General features: G+C 36.4%; 1 protein-coding gene across 3 annotated transcripts; it reads right to left on the reverse strand.

Moving 5' to 3' along the window:
* Positions 1–2,497: 2,497 nt before the first annotated feature.
* LOC103418909 (ankyrin repeat-containing protein At5g02620-like) lies at positions 2,498–13,941 on the reverse strand. Of its 3 annotated transcripts, none has more exons than XM_029099906.2 (6): positions 13,634–13,941; positions 12,543–12,699; positions 4,135–4,605; positions 3,903–4,052; positions 3,307–3,758; positions 2,498–3,212 (listed from the first exon to the last, which is right to left on the reverse strand). In XM_029099906.2, the coding sequence occupies exons 2-6, from the start codon at positions 12,691–12,693 to the stop codon at positions 2,601–2,603; spliced, it is 1,836 nt and encodes a 611-aa protein (XP_028955739.1). In that variant the 5' UTR covers positions 12,694–12,699; positions 13,634–13,941; the 3' UTR covers positions 2,498–2,600. The 3 variants fall into 3 exon arrangements, with proteins under 3 accessions (XP_028955739.1, XP_028955740.1, XP_028955741.1); XM_029099907.2 differs by having other exon boundaries at positions 3,307–3,743; positions 13,634–13,900; XM_029099908.2 differs by lacking the exon at positions 12,543–12,699 and having other exon boundaries at positions 13,634–13,858.
* Between the last annotated feature and the right edge of the window lie 4,206 nt (positions 13,942–18,147).

An 18,147-nucleotide genomic window follows, 5' to 3' on the forward strand; every position in this document is an offset into this window, starting at 1 on the left:
TAAGGAAACCTTTGCTCCTGTTGCCAAAATGAACACAGTGAGGGTATTGTTGTCTATGGCAGTCAATAATGCATGGCCCTTATTCCAAATGGATGTGAATAATGCATTTCTTCATGGGGATCTTGAAGAAGAAGTGTACATGAAGTTGCCTCCTGGTCATCCAAGAGAAAATAAACCCAACAAGGTCTGCAGACTTCACAAAGCCATATATAGTCTCAAATAGTCCCATCGAGCTTGGTATTCGAAACTTAGTTCAGTCTTTGAAGCTGCAGGGTTCAAAATGAGTCATGCTGACTCTTCTTTGTTTGTTTGAAGTAATATTGCTGGCAAATTGGTTGTGCTTATATATGTTGACAACCTAATTATTACAGTTAACAATATAAGTGAAATCAAGACGCTTAAGCAGTCACTTCACCAAAAATTTGCCATTAAAGACTTGGGGCCCTTGAAATACTTTCTTGGAATTGAGGTGGCTACCTCTTCAAATGGATTGTTCTTGAATTAAAGAAAGTATGTTCTCGATCTTCTAGATGAAGCTAACATGATGGAATGTAAACCAACTCGGACACCCCTAGCTAGCAAACTTGAGTGGCATGAAAAATGTGAACCTCTCTCGGACCCTAGTGTTTATCAGCGAATGGTTAGGGAACTTATTTATCTCACCATTACTAGGCTTGATATCTCATATTCAGTTAGCCTAGCCAGTCAGTTCATGCACTCTCCTACTCCAGTTCACTGGGAAATCGTCAAGAGAATACTTCGATATCTCAAGAGCTTAGTAGGAATGGGGATAATTATGAAGAACAATGGATCAAATCAAATCTTAGCCTACACAGATGCTGACTGGGCTGGAAATGCCCTTGATCGAAAATCCACAACAGGTTTTTGCACATTTCTTGGAAGGAACCTTGTCACTTGGAAGAGCAAGAAACAAACTGTTATTGCTCGATCTAGTGCCGAAGCTGAGTATAGGGCTATGGCAGCAACAACCTGTGAACTCATATGGTTGAAAGGTCTTCTTTCCGAGCTCGGATTCATAAGCATGGCACCTATGTCCTTGTATTGTGATAACCAAGCTGCCATGCACATTGCCTCCAATCTAATGACCAAACATATTGAAGTTATCTGTCATTATATTTGTGCTCAAGTTCAATCCAAGGTGACAAACACCGTGTTCACATGCAGCCACGATCAACTTGCTGATTTATTCACAAAAGCACTAGACTCTACTCAGTTTCAGCGTTTGTTGTGCAAGCTTGGATCGATCAATCCCCTTGATCTAGCTCGAGGGGGTGTATTGAAACCGGTTTGTATGGATGGGTTGTATGTATGAGTTGTCATCCTCACTTTAGCTAAGTCATAGGCTAAAGTCACTTTTCATAGCTTGTCATTTACCTTACATCAACATTTCCATAGCTTGTCATTCACCTTACATCAACCTCACTTTTCATAACTTGTCATTCACCTTACATCAACCTTTCTTAGTTGCTTGTAAAAACTTCTTTACTTGTAATTTGGTTTTTGTTTTTCCACTTGTTATGGCAGATTTTAGGGATTGTGTTTGTTTAGTGATCCTACAATTTATTGTAGCTTTCTTTTAACTCTCTATAAGAGTTGCCTTCACTCTCTTGTAACATTCATAATGAAATATACAATAAATATTGAAACCAAAACTCAACACTTATGTTGTCGTGGAGTGATAGGAAGTGGTCTTCCCAACCTTGGGTAAGTATCTTGAGCTGGACTTTGGAGTTGGTGGGCCGTATCGCATGATTTTGAGCAAATAAAATAAATTAGCCTCATAACAGCCTTTTTTTCTTTTTTACGGCCGAACAATTGTTTTCGAAATCATTAATGTTGATAGGGTCTATAATTGATGAATTTTAGAGAAAATGGAGTGCTAGCTTTTTTAGGGAGAAAAAAATCCGCATGCACTTGTTTTGGCTACAATAATGGGATAAATGATAGGATAATACTTGCATTCTACTATATGGGGATGCACATATTTTCCGTTTGCGTATAACGTATCTTGATCATATAAATTAAGAATTGGAGTAGCTAAATTTCTTAATCATCATTTATAGATCACCTAATCGGAGCTTATTTAGTCATTCAAATGAATAGAACAAATCGATAGAGTAGGTACATGTAACATATACATAATGAACCTTCCATTTATTTGATATGTTTCAATGATTTTACGATCTTCATTTCAAATGAATTTTTGTAGAGGTGATGTTCAATTGAAGATTATAGGAGATTGAACTGTTCCGACCATTGAATACTTGAATTTGTATAGTCAAAATACATTTTTTGCATATCGGGGATATGTACATCCCCACTTGAGGGATGCAAGTATTATCTATAAATGATTTGCCGTAATCAGGCTAAGAGGGCACCATGTGAAGTTTGGGTGGTTAAATATAAAATAAAATAGTTCGAGTGAAAAAAGTTTAAATATCAAATTTTATAACTATACCAAATTTACTGCCAACCATTCGTGTCAATATAGATGATCATTCTTATTTAATCACAATTCTGAGCTACAACATATATACACATTATTGTGGAGGCAAGGTTTCAGTAGAGCGTTCTACATATTAAATCATAACCCTCCTTGGCTGAAACAAAAGACTTGAATAATATGTCGAAAAGAACATATCAAACAAGAGAGGATACTGTAAGAAAGCGAACAAAGCAACCGGAACAAATGCAAATATGAATATAATATCTGGAACCCATATTAATCCATCATGGCAAGATAAATAGAAGGTTGTGCTGAAAGTTACCATCATGGATGTTATTGACACGAAGAGAGATGTAAGCCCGATCATCAACTTCAACGGTAAAGATTTGAGAAAATCGTTTTCAGCATACCGTGACGTGAGGATGTACAAGAACATGAGGATTGCAGTTGAGGAGGAAAAGAGTGCTACTCCATCAGATATGGCGAATATTAAAAAGGCTGGCTCTTTTATGGAATTTGGTGTTCCTTTATGATCATTTATACCTCCCGGAATGCTAAATGCGGCTGAAAACACGACAGTGGCGATAAGAGTTGAAACAAGCATGCATGAATTTGCAGTGTCCTTCATCCATGATTCTCCCTTGCGCAATAGATCCTCATGCTCGCTAGTGAATAATTCTCGAGGTGTCTTGCCTTGCTTATTTTTCATATCTATAAAGGGAGGTTGCACAATCTTCTCGACTTCCTGCCACATCAATGATCGATAATGAAATTAAAGAAGCAAGGAATTTCTAGGCAAGACGGATTAAGGTTGATTATAAGATGAACTTTAATGATACCTCAAACCATACTAATTCTCGTTGCATCTGAAGAGCTGCTCCGGACACAAGATTGAGTTGGTCTTGAGGTGCCAGTTTTGCAGCTAGATGTAGAATGTTGTTATTCTCATCATCAGTAAATGTTGCTATGATATCTTTGATGGAGCCTGTCACATGCACGAGATTAAAGATACTTGCATGACGATGCAAGACTGCAATATGGAATATAGTTCGATTGTTGTCATCATATTCTAATAGCAATTCCGGATAAAAGCCAATAAGCACAGATAAGAACTCAAAATTTCCTAATTTTGCAGCGTCAAATACTAATTCTGAAGGTTCTCTTATCAGAAGCATCACTTCGTCGTCGTCATGTTTCAACATTTCTTTCCAAAGGCATTCGACTAGATTCAGGGCTTGAGTTTGCTTCAAGTTTCTTTTGTAAGAAACATTCATCCCTGGCAGTACTTTAACTGTAAATTAAAAAGGTTACAACATAAACAAAAGGGTTGATAGTCAAAAGAATATGCAGGCAAATGTGCGGTGATTAAATACGAAAGTTTGTTTTTATATAACTCATCACATTTTGATATCATATTTTAGAAGAATTAACTCACGTGTTTTGATAAGTCTTCTGCACATTCCTGGAGTACTTTGGTCACCAAATTCTGAAGACTTTCGAGCTAAGACATGTAAGGCCGTTTCTTTGTCGCTTTTACGGGCCGTTGCTAATGTTCTATCATCTTGTAGCAACTTCATGGCTAAATCTGCACAATTTTACAAAGATTAAAAGAATAGTAGTCGAGAAATAAAGATGTCTTTAATGTCTAACAAGTTCCAAGTACTTACCATAAAGACCATGATCGATACAACAGAAAAAAAGAACGTTACGGCCCATTTCATCCAACATTTTATACGTTTTTGGGTATAAATACGTTGCCATTTCAGACTGTCCAAACAAAGCAGCCATATAAAGTGGTGTCATTCCTTCGCCACCTGGAATTGTTGGCAAGAACCTATTTTTTCGTATCAAAATATCGGCAATTTCTACGGTTCCAGCTGCAGCGGCAAAACTCAGTGCCGTATTTCCTTTAATGTCTTGATGTGCCAAGTCGTCTTCATCTATCATTTTGACTAGTTCTGCCACAATCTGAATATTGTTCTTTGCTCCTGCTGCAACGTGCAGAACAGTTTGCCATCCTTTTGTTATGCTAGCAGTTAAGAGTGCCGGATTGATATTTAAGATGCCTTTGGTGGTTTCCCAGTTGCCTTCCATTGCAGCTTTGTAAAGGGGCATACACAAGGTCAAGTATGCCTCTCCTGTGATGGATGCAAGGGATGTAGTTAGAGTAAGCATATGGTTAATTTGCGAACGTATAATATATGTGTACACAAATATTCTTTCGTAGAAGGATTTGGCATACCATCTATTTAAAATTAGATTGATTATTGTCTGAATATGATTCTTGTCTAAATCGATAAACCGTCTATTACTTAGTATCATTTAGTCATTCATATGCATCAAAGAAATAAATGGTTCATTTGAGGATATTACTTGTTATCAAAAAAATCGATTTGTTCGATACATATGCATGGTAGAACAAACTCCAATTTGGCCAAATTTATTGATTTTTTAGAAAACTTCATCCTAATCCTTGAAAAATGTCACACTTAGACTAAAACCTTAAGTAAGATTTAAACTAATTGTAGTCTGTTGAGTCACTGTAAATGTCAGCATACATTTAATCACTTCATATGTTAATTATATTAGGATATTTTATTTCTCTTTTTCTTCATAATTTTCATTTCATTCATCATAATATTTTGCTTTAGACATTTAGGTAAACTAACTTATTTATATTATTTAGAAAGTAATTTATATAATATACTTTGGTATATCCATTTCGGAACAGACATTTAGATGCATTAATTCATGATAATATATTTTGGTACATACATTTCTATTAAGATATTTAGGTAAATCAATTCATTTTAATATATATTATCAGTACACTTATGTATTCCTATATTTTTCTTATGTGTAACAAATTTTATTTCGAATTTTTTCTCATTTAGGTTCATTTTTAACGATTTGAGGGGAGGAAGTTAATCAAAATAAATGAACTAAAATGTGGTTTTTTTTTGTCAAAGAATTAAAATGTGTGTATTAATCAATTCAAATATTTAATGGGAGAATTTAAGTAAAATACATATTAAGTATTAAATAAAAGGAAAATTAATGAAAATAGCTTGAAAACTTTGAATTTTAACGATAAGGACAAAATAAAGGGTAAAGTAAATAGTACAAAATTGACTTTATAGTGTAAAAATATGGTTTTTCGTTAAAATGAATAGTACCGGGAATTTTTCGCTAAAGTTCCCTTAAATAAAAGTTGAATATTGATTTGAAGTAAAATACACATTAAAGAATTATAATTAATTTGTAATTTAACATTACTTTTTATTTAAATGTTAATATTTTTGAAGGATTAAAGTTAGAACCCCTTAATTTTTTTATTTTAAGGATAATATCTTAATAATAATAAAGTAAACAATTATGATTATGATTTTTTTTTTTTAACGATTATGACATTTGTATACTTTTCAAAATGAGATCTTTTTTATTTAGACTCGGTCAACCGTGCAAAATGTGGAAAGAACTCACTAGATAAAATAATCCACATAAGTATCATGCTGACTAGGTTACATATTTGGTAGGACTATTTTACCCTTGAAATTCAATTTTAAAACGTTTTTGTTGTTCCAAAAATTGGATTTCAATTTTCAACCTTAAGAACTCATATACATTCTTGAAATTATCTTATTAATAGGAACGATACCGTATTACCTTGTTAATAGACATAAAAATTATATTACCTTGCTAATAGAAGTAAAAATCATATCAAGATTCTAAAAGACACTAAGCTACTAGGCAGAGGCCTAATCGTACTAGGCGGATTTATGTAAATTTATTATATGTCGTATAAATTAGTGTTTGTTTATATTTTTTTTAACAAAAAGTGTTTGTTTATACTTAAAAATACATAATTGTAGTAAGATACATAAATTGAAAAATAAAATGACATATATTATAAAGTTTTAGAACATATTGAAAACATGAGGAACAAACATGTAATGAGTGTTCATCTAAGTATTCAACAAGTTTCTTACAATTTATTAAAAAAAAAGAAAAATGAAAAGTATCTATTTTATGCTTAAGTGAGAGTCGTGACCTAAGCGGGCGCCTAAGCAGGTCTATGCCCCTTTATTAATTTTCAAACGTCTAAAGATTAATTGGGTGGTGACCAGCAGCCTAGCGCCTATATAGGCGGGGCCTAAGTAGCACTAGGCAAGAATTTTTATAACAAATTTATACCTTGTTAACAAATACAACATCAAGATGATTAAAACATGTGTGAGTGAAAAGTTTTAAAATTACTTTACCTACACTACGAAGAAAAGTAACAATTACCGAAAAAAAAAAACTTCTTTTTTCTAGGTACACTTGAACCTTTAACAAGGTAAGAAGCACCATAATTTTGTAGGAGGAGGAGGAATGCCATGAAATTCATAGGATTTTAGAGGTGAAGAACATGAAATTTTGACGAGGAAGAAGAAAAAAATAAAAATTTTGAATTTTTGTAGGGAAAAATTATTGATCATACATGTGTGTTATAAATGATTTAAGCCATTAACTACACATTAATTGAGAAAAAAAATAGTTTAAATCAATGGTCTCTATAGCATTACTCTTTGAAAAAAATGAGTTATTCAAAAGTATGCTTAAGATATTGGGTTTAAACCAACTTTTCATAAAATGATATTCTTTAATACATGTTTTGATCTTCACACTTTCATGCAATATTTATCTCATATTCATGTATAGCATATAACTTCACCTAGCTCTGTATTATTAATTGATGTTAATTCAAGTAATTCAAGACCTAGGAAAACTTTGGAAGAGACTCTAAGAAAAGACTTAGAGTACTTGGATCTAACGAAGGACATGACTCAGGATCGAGCACAATGGCGTTCTAAGATTCATATAGCCGATCCCACTCAGTGACTTGGATTTTCCAAGTCTCCAACCGAGAAGTTTTCCTCACTCGGGAAATTAAGGGAACACTACCCCAACCTACATGCTCCACTAAGAAAGCTTCAACATACAAGCTTCAACAAAAGAAAATTCAAAGAACTTAGCGAAGAAGGCTTTGGTGTATTTAACACAATAAGGTGAAATGAAGGAAAGCTTATTTATTGATATCCCCGATAAGCTACAAATATGTACATATACATGAGTCAAAATAAACACACAAGAGGGAGCCTTCACAAAGGTTGCTTAGGAGAAGTCTCAGCAGTCGGTAGAGCCCCAGAAAGAGAAGGCACCGGAGGGGGATCATTTGGAGCCTCAGTACTGGACAGAACCCTAGAAGGAGGAGGCATCAGAGGTTGATCATTCGGAGCTTCATTACGCGGTACAGCCCCAGAAGACGAAGGCAATAAATGCCTTTGGAACAAACCCACAAATCTCTGATGATCAAGTAAAACCTGACCATCAGTTTCCTTCATCTGGTCAAGCTTCCTCTTCATGTTTGTAGCATAGTCATGTGCGAGCCGGTGCAACTGTTTATTCTCATGCTTGAGCCCTCTAATCTCCTGTTTGAGACTCATCACTTCAGCCGCCAATGATTCAACTTGGCGGGTTCGAGCAAATAGGCGTTGGGCCATATTAGACACAGAACCTGCACACTGAACACTGAGAGCCAGCGAATCCTTAACAGCTAACTCATCAGACCGTTTGGAAAGTAGTCTGTTATCTTTGGGGGTGAGAAGGTTCATGGCCACCACCGCAGCGGTCATATCATTCTTCATCACGGAATCCCCAACGGTAAGAGGACCAGTAGGGGAGACGAAGGATGGGCGCCATATGTTGTCTGGAGAAGGCGGGGCTGCCTCTTCAACAAGGTTCAAGTCAAAACGACGGTCGGAGGGGCCAGACATTTTCAAAGGTGTTGAAGAGAGAAGAGGTCGGACAAATCAAGATCTTAGAAGTGCAAGAATGAAGCTTCTACTGGTGGAGATTCAAGTGTGCTTTGGAACTTAATGCCAGCCCCTATAAAAATCTGCACTCGACGGAGCTTCAGAAATCGAAGAGGCGCCTGCTCAGAAATCGAAGAGGCGTTTGCTTTCTCAAAAGTTGGGCTGCTCTAAGACCACGAAGGTCGATCTCAGAAATCGAAGAGGCGCTCGCTTTCTCAAAAGCTGGGCTCCCCAGAGACCACGAGGGCCGATCTCAGAAATCGAAGAGGCACCTACTTTTCCAGCCTTGTCAGCACCTGTCACACGCACACTCAGCTTTGCGGAAATTATGGGCATTCTGTCGAAGACTTCTGGGGAAGTAGAAAACTCATGAATCTTACTGTTCAATCACCCTCTTCCCACACGCAACAATAGCTCATGGGTACCACAGATAACTTTGCCAAAGTTCTCTGCCAAAGTTGAGCACGTGAAGCTTGCAGCTCCCACTACATCGCTCTGACCAAGAAGGGTAAAAGAATAGCAAAGAAACAGCACTAACAAAGTTTAGACCCATAAATTTTGAAGGTCTAGCTACCATATTATTACCCACAAGGGTAAAGGAACAGTACCACTGCTGGATAATTGGAAAGTCCCTGTGTGTCAACCTCTGTGCTTCGTGGCAAGGTAGACTAGCAAACATGCCCAACCTTTACTCACATTCGAGAAAACACTCCCAATAAGATTGCTTGCTCCAAAATCGAAGAGGCACCGTCCTCCGAATCTCGAGAGCCAGACTCCCAACATGACTACTTTCTTAAAAATCGAAGAGAGGGTAAAGGAACAGTACCATTGCTGGATAATTGGAAAGTCCCTGTGTGTCAACCTCTGTGCTTCGTGGCAAGGTAGACTAGCAAACATGCCCAACCTTTACTCACATTCGAGAAAACACTCCCAACAAGATTGCTTGCTCCAAAATCGAAGAGGCACCGCCCTCCGAATCTCGAGAGCCAGACTCCCAACATGATTACTTTCTCAAAAATCGAAGAGACACTGCTCCCCGAATCTTCGAGAGCCAGAGCCCCAGCATGATTGCTTTCTCAAAAATTGATAAGGCATCGTTCTCCAAATCAATCGAAGAGGCGCTCGCTTTCTCAAAAGCTGGGCTGCTCAGAGACCACGAGGGCCAATCTCAGAAATCGAAGAGGCACCTACTATTCTAGCCTTGTCAGCACCTGTCACACGCACACTCAGCTTTGCAGAAATTATGGGCATTCTGTCGAAGACTTCTGGTGAAGTAGAAAGCACATGAATCTTACTGTTCAATCACCCACTTCCCACACGCAACAATAGCTCATGGGTACCACAGATAACTTTGCCAAAGTTCTCTGCCAAAGTTGAGCACGTGAAGCTTGCAGCTCCCACTATATCGCTCTGACCAAGAAAGGTAAAAGAATAGCAAAGAAACAGCACTAACAAAGTTTAGACACATAAATTTTGAAGGTCTAGCTACCATATTATTACCCACAAGGGTAAAGGAACAGTACCATTGCTGGATAATTGGAAAGTTCCTGTGTGTCAACCTCTGTGCTTCGTAGCAAGGTAGACTAGCAAACATGCCCAACCTTTACTCACATTCGAGAAAACACTCCCAACAAAATTGCTTGCTCCAAAATCGAAGAGGCACCGTCCTCCGAATCTTGAGAGCCAGACTCCCAACATGACTACTTTCTCAAAAGCGAAGAGAGGGTAAAGGAACAATACCATTGCTAGATAATTGGAAAGTTCCTGTGTGTCAACCTTTGTGCTTCGGGGCAAGGTAGACTAGCAAACATGCCCAACCTTTACTCACATTCGAGACAACACTCCCAACAGGATTGCTTGCTCCAAAATCGAAGAGGCACCGCCCTCCGAATCTCGAGAGCCATACTCCCAACATGATTACTTCCTCAAAAATCGAAGAGACACTGCTCTCCGAATCTCGAGAGCCAGACCCCCAGCATGATTGCTTTCTCAAAAATCGAAGAGGCATCGCTCTCCGAATCTCGAGAGCCAGATACCACAGACCACTTTTTCAAAGTGCTCTGACAGAGTTAAAACATGTGAAACTGGTAGCTCCCACTACCGTGCTATGACCAAGCAGGGTAAATGAATAGCATTACTACTTGTTGTTAGGGAGACTCCTATATATGTCGACCTCCATCCCCAACGGACAGGCAGACCTGCAAAAATGCTCAACCCTTCATCATATCTGAGAGGGCACTCCCAACGAAGCCTTTCGAAATATTCAGCTTTCTTTTCCCCCGATAATACCTCTGCAAACAAGCTATACTAGAGCAAGAATATCTCATATCATCAGGGTTAAAAGCAAGAGTATCCCATATCATGCTTTTTCCCTGTCTTTTCCTTTGGCCTTGTTTTTACCTGCAAGACAAGGAGAAAGAGAGCAATCAGTCAGCACTTGGAATCAAGCTTCCAGCCAGGAACTGACTGCCTGGAACCCCTTACCTGATTACTTACCTGGCATTGCTCTCGAGTACTCATCTTCAACATCTTATGTTTCCAGGGAAGATTCCGCATTTGCTTGAGGAACAGATAGGGCAAGTGCGAAGGATACAAGGAAGCATGTGGAGACAAGCGTAACAGCACACGTGCCGATACATCCATTACTCTGTCAAAAGCAAAAGTATCCCATATCAGCAGGGTGAAACGTACTCTAGATTTGATGGACTTGTTTTGACCCTCAAATTCTTCAGTCGGCCTTATACTCTGGAGGAAACCAGAAAACCCTCCAGCTCAGTTCAAGAATAAGCCTGTGGAAAGTTACTTCTTCAAAAGCAAAAGTATCTCATATCATCTCTTCTCATTTTTCTTCTCTTTATCCTTCATGCTGCTGCAAGATGGGGAGAAGGTGAACAATCGGTCGGAGCTCTGATTGCTTACCTTGTCTGTCACCTCTTTCAGCAGACCCCCTAGCTCGGCGACTTGGGGGACTCCTACTACATGGTTTGTATCGCGCTTGACCAAGCTTGAAACTACAAGTAAGCTTCAAGTGAAATTGATACATTACCTTGTGCATCTCCACCAGTTAAAGATACCACCCCTGGATGGAGGAAGAGTACTTCCAGAGAAGATGCCACATCTACCTATGAGACAGATAAGGAAGTCAAGACGACACCACACTCCGATACTTAGAAGTTTCGTGATTACGAGATCATTCGCCCACAATATTTCCTAATGTCATTTGTACTAAATCATTCACTTGTACTCACTAAAGGAGAGCTTGAACCTATGTACTTGTGTAAACCCTTCACAATTAATGAGAACTCTTCTATTCCGTGGACGTAGCCAATCTGGGTGAACCACGTACATCTTGTGTTTGCTTTCCTATCTCTATCCATTTATATACTTATCCACACTAATGACCGGAGCAATCTAGCGAAGATCACAAAAAGCGACCGTTTTCGCTACCTAGGATCTATCTTGCAAGAGAACGGAGAATCAGATGGAGATCTCAACCATAGAATACGAGCTGGATGGATGAAGTGTAAGAGTGCATCCGGCGTGTTGTGTGACCGTCGTAGGCCACTGAAGCTCAAGGGAAAATTTTATAGGATGGCAATAAGGCCAGCGATGTTGTATGGCACAGAATGTTGGGCGGTGAAGCATCAACACGTACACAAAATGGGTGTAGCGGAGATGAGGATGCTTTGTGGGATGTGTGGGCACACGAGAAAGGATAAGATTGGGAATGAAGATATCCGAGGTAAAGTAGGAGTAGCCGAAATTGTAGGAAAGATGAGAGAAAATCGGCTCCGGTGATTTGGACATGTGCAAAGAAGGCCGACTGACGCTCCGGTTCGAAGATGTGACTACGGGACAGAGGTTCAGGGCCGAAGGGGTAGAGGAAGACCTAGGAAAACTTTAGAAGAGACTCTAAGAAAAGACTTAGAGTACTTGGATCTAACGGAGGACATGACACAAAACCGAGCGCAATGGCGTTCTAGGATTCATATAGCCGACCCCACTTAGTGGGAAAAGGCTTTGTTGTTGTTGTTGTTGTTGTTGCTGATTGTTTTTCTTTTTCCCAACTAATCAATTTGCAGACTTCTACCACTTTAATTAACCTTCACAGGTGCAAATACAACGCATATATATATGGAGACTATATATATCAATTAATCATAAGCTACGTGTATGTATACATGGGATGTGCATGAAAGAGAGAGATCGTATAGTACTGTTGGTATTTTCTAGTAGATGACGCGAAGGATGCCTTGGTTGAATCGGTGCCGCAATGCCGATGATTACATTTCCAGCAGCCGGAACGCCATTTGCTGCCGCCTGGATCCCAGCTGGGGCAGGTACACATTGTGCTTGTGGACTAGACATTTTTCCCTATGAACTTGCAGAATATATATAAACATCTCCACAGAAAAATCTGAATTACCAACTAATTTATACTGTAATATACTAATATGTTTCTAAAGCATAGCAAGAGAACCAATAATAAGTGATATTTCATTCACATTAATATAATGATAATTTTAATTTTTTTATACAACAACATATTTACGGTGAAAAAATAAATTAAATTTGCCATCCACATGGAGTGCCAATTTAAAATTTATTTAGAAAAGAAAGTTTTAGTGTATTTCTTTTGAAAATTCGAATAGTATTAGTCATCTAGAGACTAGAACAAGAAAAAAGACCAACAAATTTGGTTCGTTCATTTTACGTCAGTCACCTACGTGAGGTTGACACACTACCAAAAAGTTTATCGCATGAAATAGCCATACGTCCGGCACTAAAAACATACGAGGGACCCTATTTGTAATGGTGGGGATCATTTTTTTTAAAATTGTTTATTCACTAAAATCCTTTGATAATTGAGCAATTAAAATTGGAGCAAATGCAATTAAAATTGAAGAAAGTCAATGGTCGCTGTATATTTTACATATATTACAAAAATAAAAGATAAAGTTTTTCCAATCTCTTTTGTAGTCTTTTCATTTTCCTTCTTCTTCCATTAATTTGTTCCAGAACCGCTGGCGAACTTACAACAATACATGGCATGGGGAATCTGTTTGCTTCCAATTGATTAAGTCATGTAATTGTACGTACAAGATTGATAAGTAAAAAAGAAAGTTAAATATATATTCAAGCAATCTGATCACTGGACAAGGTACTCGATTCCAAATAAAGTGAAGATAATGAGTGTGAAAATTATGTAAACAAAGATGGAGATCTAAAATACTTGCATGGTAAGTTTTGTTTAATGCATACCATTAATTTTGATAAGCGAAATCATGATATATAGAATATTACTTACAGATTTCCAGCAGCCAATTGGAGCTAATTACACTGAAGCGCTGCTACGTATACTCGTCTCTACTGTATTGAGCTAATTAGGGTTTCTTGAGCTTAGATCGAGGAAACTTCAAGAAGAATAATATATATAGAGTTTGAAAGTGTTTGAAACCGAACAAGACCACAACGGTAGTTCTAGTATCTCTCTCTTCTCTCTCTCTCTCTCTCTCTCCCCCGTATTTTTTGTACCTTTTCTTTAGTGGGGAAATTAACTATTATGACATGGGTCATTCAACAAAGAAAGAAACTTTCGAGACTTAATGTGTGGTTGCATTCGCTACAATGGGTAATGCTAAAGAGATTAAATTTGTAGATAAAATTTTAAAAATTAAATGTTGTGTTACTAATAAGAATGAGCACGTTTTATCAATACTAAATTAATAATCCAATCATCAACTTCTGTGTCATTAATTTAATAAATTTTATTAATAATCCAATCATCAATTTCACATCAAAGTTAAATATCATGTTGTGAAGACGACGTCTCGGAAGGAAGGCCGTGGAAAAAGTGGTCTTGGACGGCCAACGACTAGTAAAACGATGGTCCAATAAGGCAGCGGTCTCTGTAATCACTTTCAGGTGCAGGAGGAGCCCGCGAAAATTATAAAAAGCAGAAAATGATATATTGTTAGGTCAGTGGCTTCCCCACTTGGAGCAAGAGACAAACCTAAACTATAATTGAAGGGAAATTGGGAGGAAACTTCTCCCCTCATTTTTTTTCAATTTTTTTTTTTTTTTACATTAAAGGATTTCGAACTCTAAGTTGCACGCGTAGGCAAGACTGAGTCCCACGCCTAGGTGATACCGTGATAGTAATGCATTGGTGGCATATAAAAATGGCTTCCTGCATCAGAGGAGAGGCCACGCCCGCCGCACTGCCTAGGAAAATCGACAATCTGCCGAAAAGGGACAAGGACTATGAAACAAATACAAGAGAAGGTAGAAGTGGAAGTGGAAGTCCGCAGCCAAATGCTCAAATATTGGTGAATGTTATAATATCTGGATGGTTGGTGCACAAATTTGGCAGAATATCTAATTATTCCTTGAACCTTGGTTCATTTAATTGTATTGCAGGTATATAATGTTTATTATTATTTTTAAAATGCGATCGAATTAGATGGTTATGAGTAATGTTAGGAAGATTAAATTTGTAAATAAATTTTTGTAAATTAAATGATGTGGAAGTTGATGATTGATTTATTACTTAAACGTTGATAAACGAGCTCATTTCCTATTGGTGACACATAATTTAGTTTGCAAATTTTGTCTACAAATTTAGTTTTCCTAACATTACTCTCTAAATATTACAGTACTCAGTATTTTAATGTCAAATATTAGCTAGAGGTAAAAGGAGTAAAATTAAATATTGAATATATTAAGGTAATAACCCTTCTATGCTCTTTTCTTTACCCTAACGATTAAACACTTCTTGCAAGATTAGCCAAAACTACGGAGATGAAAGTGCAGGTTTCTAAGGCTCAAGTTAGCTAAGATTGTGATGTTGAGCACAAAAGTTGTACATAGCGATCTAAGACTAAGAGTTCCATGTGGAAGGGCGCTAGCTCGCTCGAAGGATCAAATCATCAAATTAATGTAAGATAAGATTCAGAGATACATGTTTTTGACACTTTTTTTTTTTTTGTAAAATCCACTCCTTAATATAGTGATCTAAGAATTCCATGTGGAAGGGCTTTAGCTCCCTCAAAGGATCAAACGTACGCTAGGATCTAAAGAGAATGCTTTTGGCACATGTATTTTTGTGAAATTTACTCCATAATATACCTCAACGATCCTATCATCAAATTACGTTCATCAAATTACCTAGGGCGGCAACTATTATACGCGTATGTTGAGAGTGTTGGCAATGGCTATCTTGTGCCGCACAAGAATATCCATAAAGTAATCTTACACTCATCTTTTCATGTTTCTTGAAACTGGTAGAGTTGTTAAATTAAGAACTCTAAGACCAGGATTAAGTGCATGAATATAAACAAATTAATACCGGCAAGTTCTGAAGAAAACTTAGATTTGATATCTTTTATGGTCAATGGGATGTCAATTTTAAAATGTGGATCAGGTATTATGCTGCATCAATGTGTAACTTTTATAAACGAAAAGTTAAGTCTTCGAGCTGCCTACCACTTAATAATATAATCTGATGATATTCTTCTTCACTTGAAAGTGAGAGGTTTTATGTTTGAATCTCGTAGATAACAAATTTGATACCAAATTAAGTTGTCTATTGTGTGGTTTAGCCGAACTCATCCTCACTCTAATATAAAAATATCAATGTACTAAAAAAAAAAGTGTTCGAGCTGCCTTTATTTTTTGTGGCATCAGTTGTGTGTCATTACTGATTGTTGCTTTCTTGTCGTCGATTTTTTTTTTCATACTTATTATTCAATGTTGAGTACTAATCTTTTGATTTTGTTTAATAATATTTTTTAACATATGTTTTATTATTAAAAAAAAAATAGATATGTTAATAATTTTTCCTGATTTTTAAAAACAAGGAACACGTGGCTTTTTTTTATTACACTAAATTGGAAGGTGAATACTCACTAGATATCACATGACGTAGTTGTTGATAATTGAATTTTTACTTAAATCTTAATTAATGTACTTATTTTTTATTGATTATACATCACATAATTTATAAATTAATCTAAAAAACTAGTCTACCTAACATTACTCTAATTATAGCTATGCTAATGCATGTAAAAGCAATAAAAACATCATCAACAATCCAGTAGGGGTCATATAGTGCAATCTTCTTCTTGAATTTTGGTTTGATTTATATTTAATTTGGATATTCTCCTTTGTTGTGGAAAACTTTTGTTACATGATTTGGTCAGATATTTCTACATCTCGTGCCATATGTCATCCCACTAAGAAGGATAAAGGGGAAGAGGATCCTTTCCTATGGGAATCCTCCTGACCACGAAATCCAGATCGTTCAAATTTAATCCAACGGCTCTAAACAGGAAAACCCTCTAAAAGTTATAATAATTATAACCATTAAATTAAATTTGAACAGTCTGAATTTCGTGGTCAGAAGAATTCCTATCCTGAGCTCGGAAGAGAATCCTCTTCCGAATAAAGGGACTAACTAAAGTTTGCCATAAAAAAGAAGAAAAGGGGCTAACTAAAATAGTGGAGTACCATGGCACATTTGTCTTCAACCACAGATTTGTTGTTGTTGAAGGCAAGTGGAATCAATATTTTGACAAGTGGCCCCTTGCACGCCAAGTTGGCACTATGTGCCGCTGAAAGAAATTATAAAAAGTCTCCTTGGCTCAATATACAATATTAAGGTGGTTTGCTACTGAGGTGATTATGAAAAAAGTTGGTATCCAAAAAAGTTAGGAGTTTTTTTTGTGTTTCGTAAACATTCAGTTTCAGTTTTTTTTTACAGTTTTGGGTGAAAAAAAGCCAAAAACAAGAAGCTGCAAAACCTAACTTTGAAAAACTACATTTTTTTCACATCTGTTTTACATAAAAGTTTACCAAACACTATAATACTGTTTTTTTTTTTTTTCAAAAGCATTTTTACAAAAAGGTTTACCAAATACTCTATAACTTTATTTCACAGCCGCTTATTCTCACAGCATAGCAGAAGTAATTTTTTTTAAAACACAGAAATACCAAACTAGTTCTAAATGCATCAAGTAGAAGAATAACTAAAGAACAAAATTTGAGAGAAAGCTTACTGCATAATTTACGTGTCGATGTTTAATTGGATATATGTGCCCCACATCAATAAATTGATAAAATATTTAACAAACATACACAATATGGATTGACGGATGTGGTAGAGACAGTAATGATTAAGTTATAGAATTGAGGGATCAAAATGGGGGAACGAGTTAGCCACTTAGTACCATAATATAGTGATATTTTTTTTTACTTATAAGTGAAAGGTTTTAAATTTGATTTTTATAAAAAACGAATTTAAATAATATTATTGTTAATTCATTATAAGATTTAACACTTACCCCACTCTCTTAGTGTGTAAATTAAATATTGTTTGTTAAAAAAAAAAAATTTAAGCAACCAGGTCAAATTTCAAAAATCATCCGTGACCAAAAAGGGTCCTATTTTATATAAAAGATTTGATATTATAACTATTTCACTACAGTAAAAAGCAACCATGTGTTAACAAAAAATTTAAAGCATCTAACAAACCCAACTCAACCCAACACCACACACAATTATTATTCACCCACAATCAAAACTCAAGACTAATAAATATAGTGAGCTTCAGTTGAGAAATCTAGACATGGCATTCTTGCCATGTTTTTCGTGTTCGTATCAATTTTGTGTCATATTCGATATTTTAACGGATCGTATCGTGTAACATTCGTAAAAATAAACGAGTAATATGACCCGACCTATTACCAATTAAAAAATATATTTTAAACCAATAAATAATCAAATAAAAAAATATACTAAATTACTATATACATACTACATTGT

The sequence above is a fragment of the Malus domestica genome, chromosome 03, assembly GCF_042453785.1.
Source record: "Malus domestica chromosome 03, GDT2T_hap1".
Classification (NCBI taxonomy): domain Eukaryota; kingdom Viridiplantae; phylum Streptophyta; class Magnoliopsida; order Rosales; family Rosaceae; genus Malus; species Malus domestica.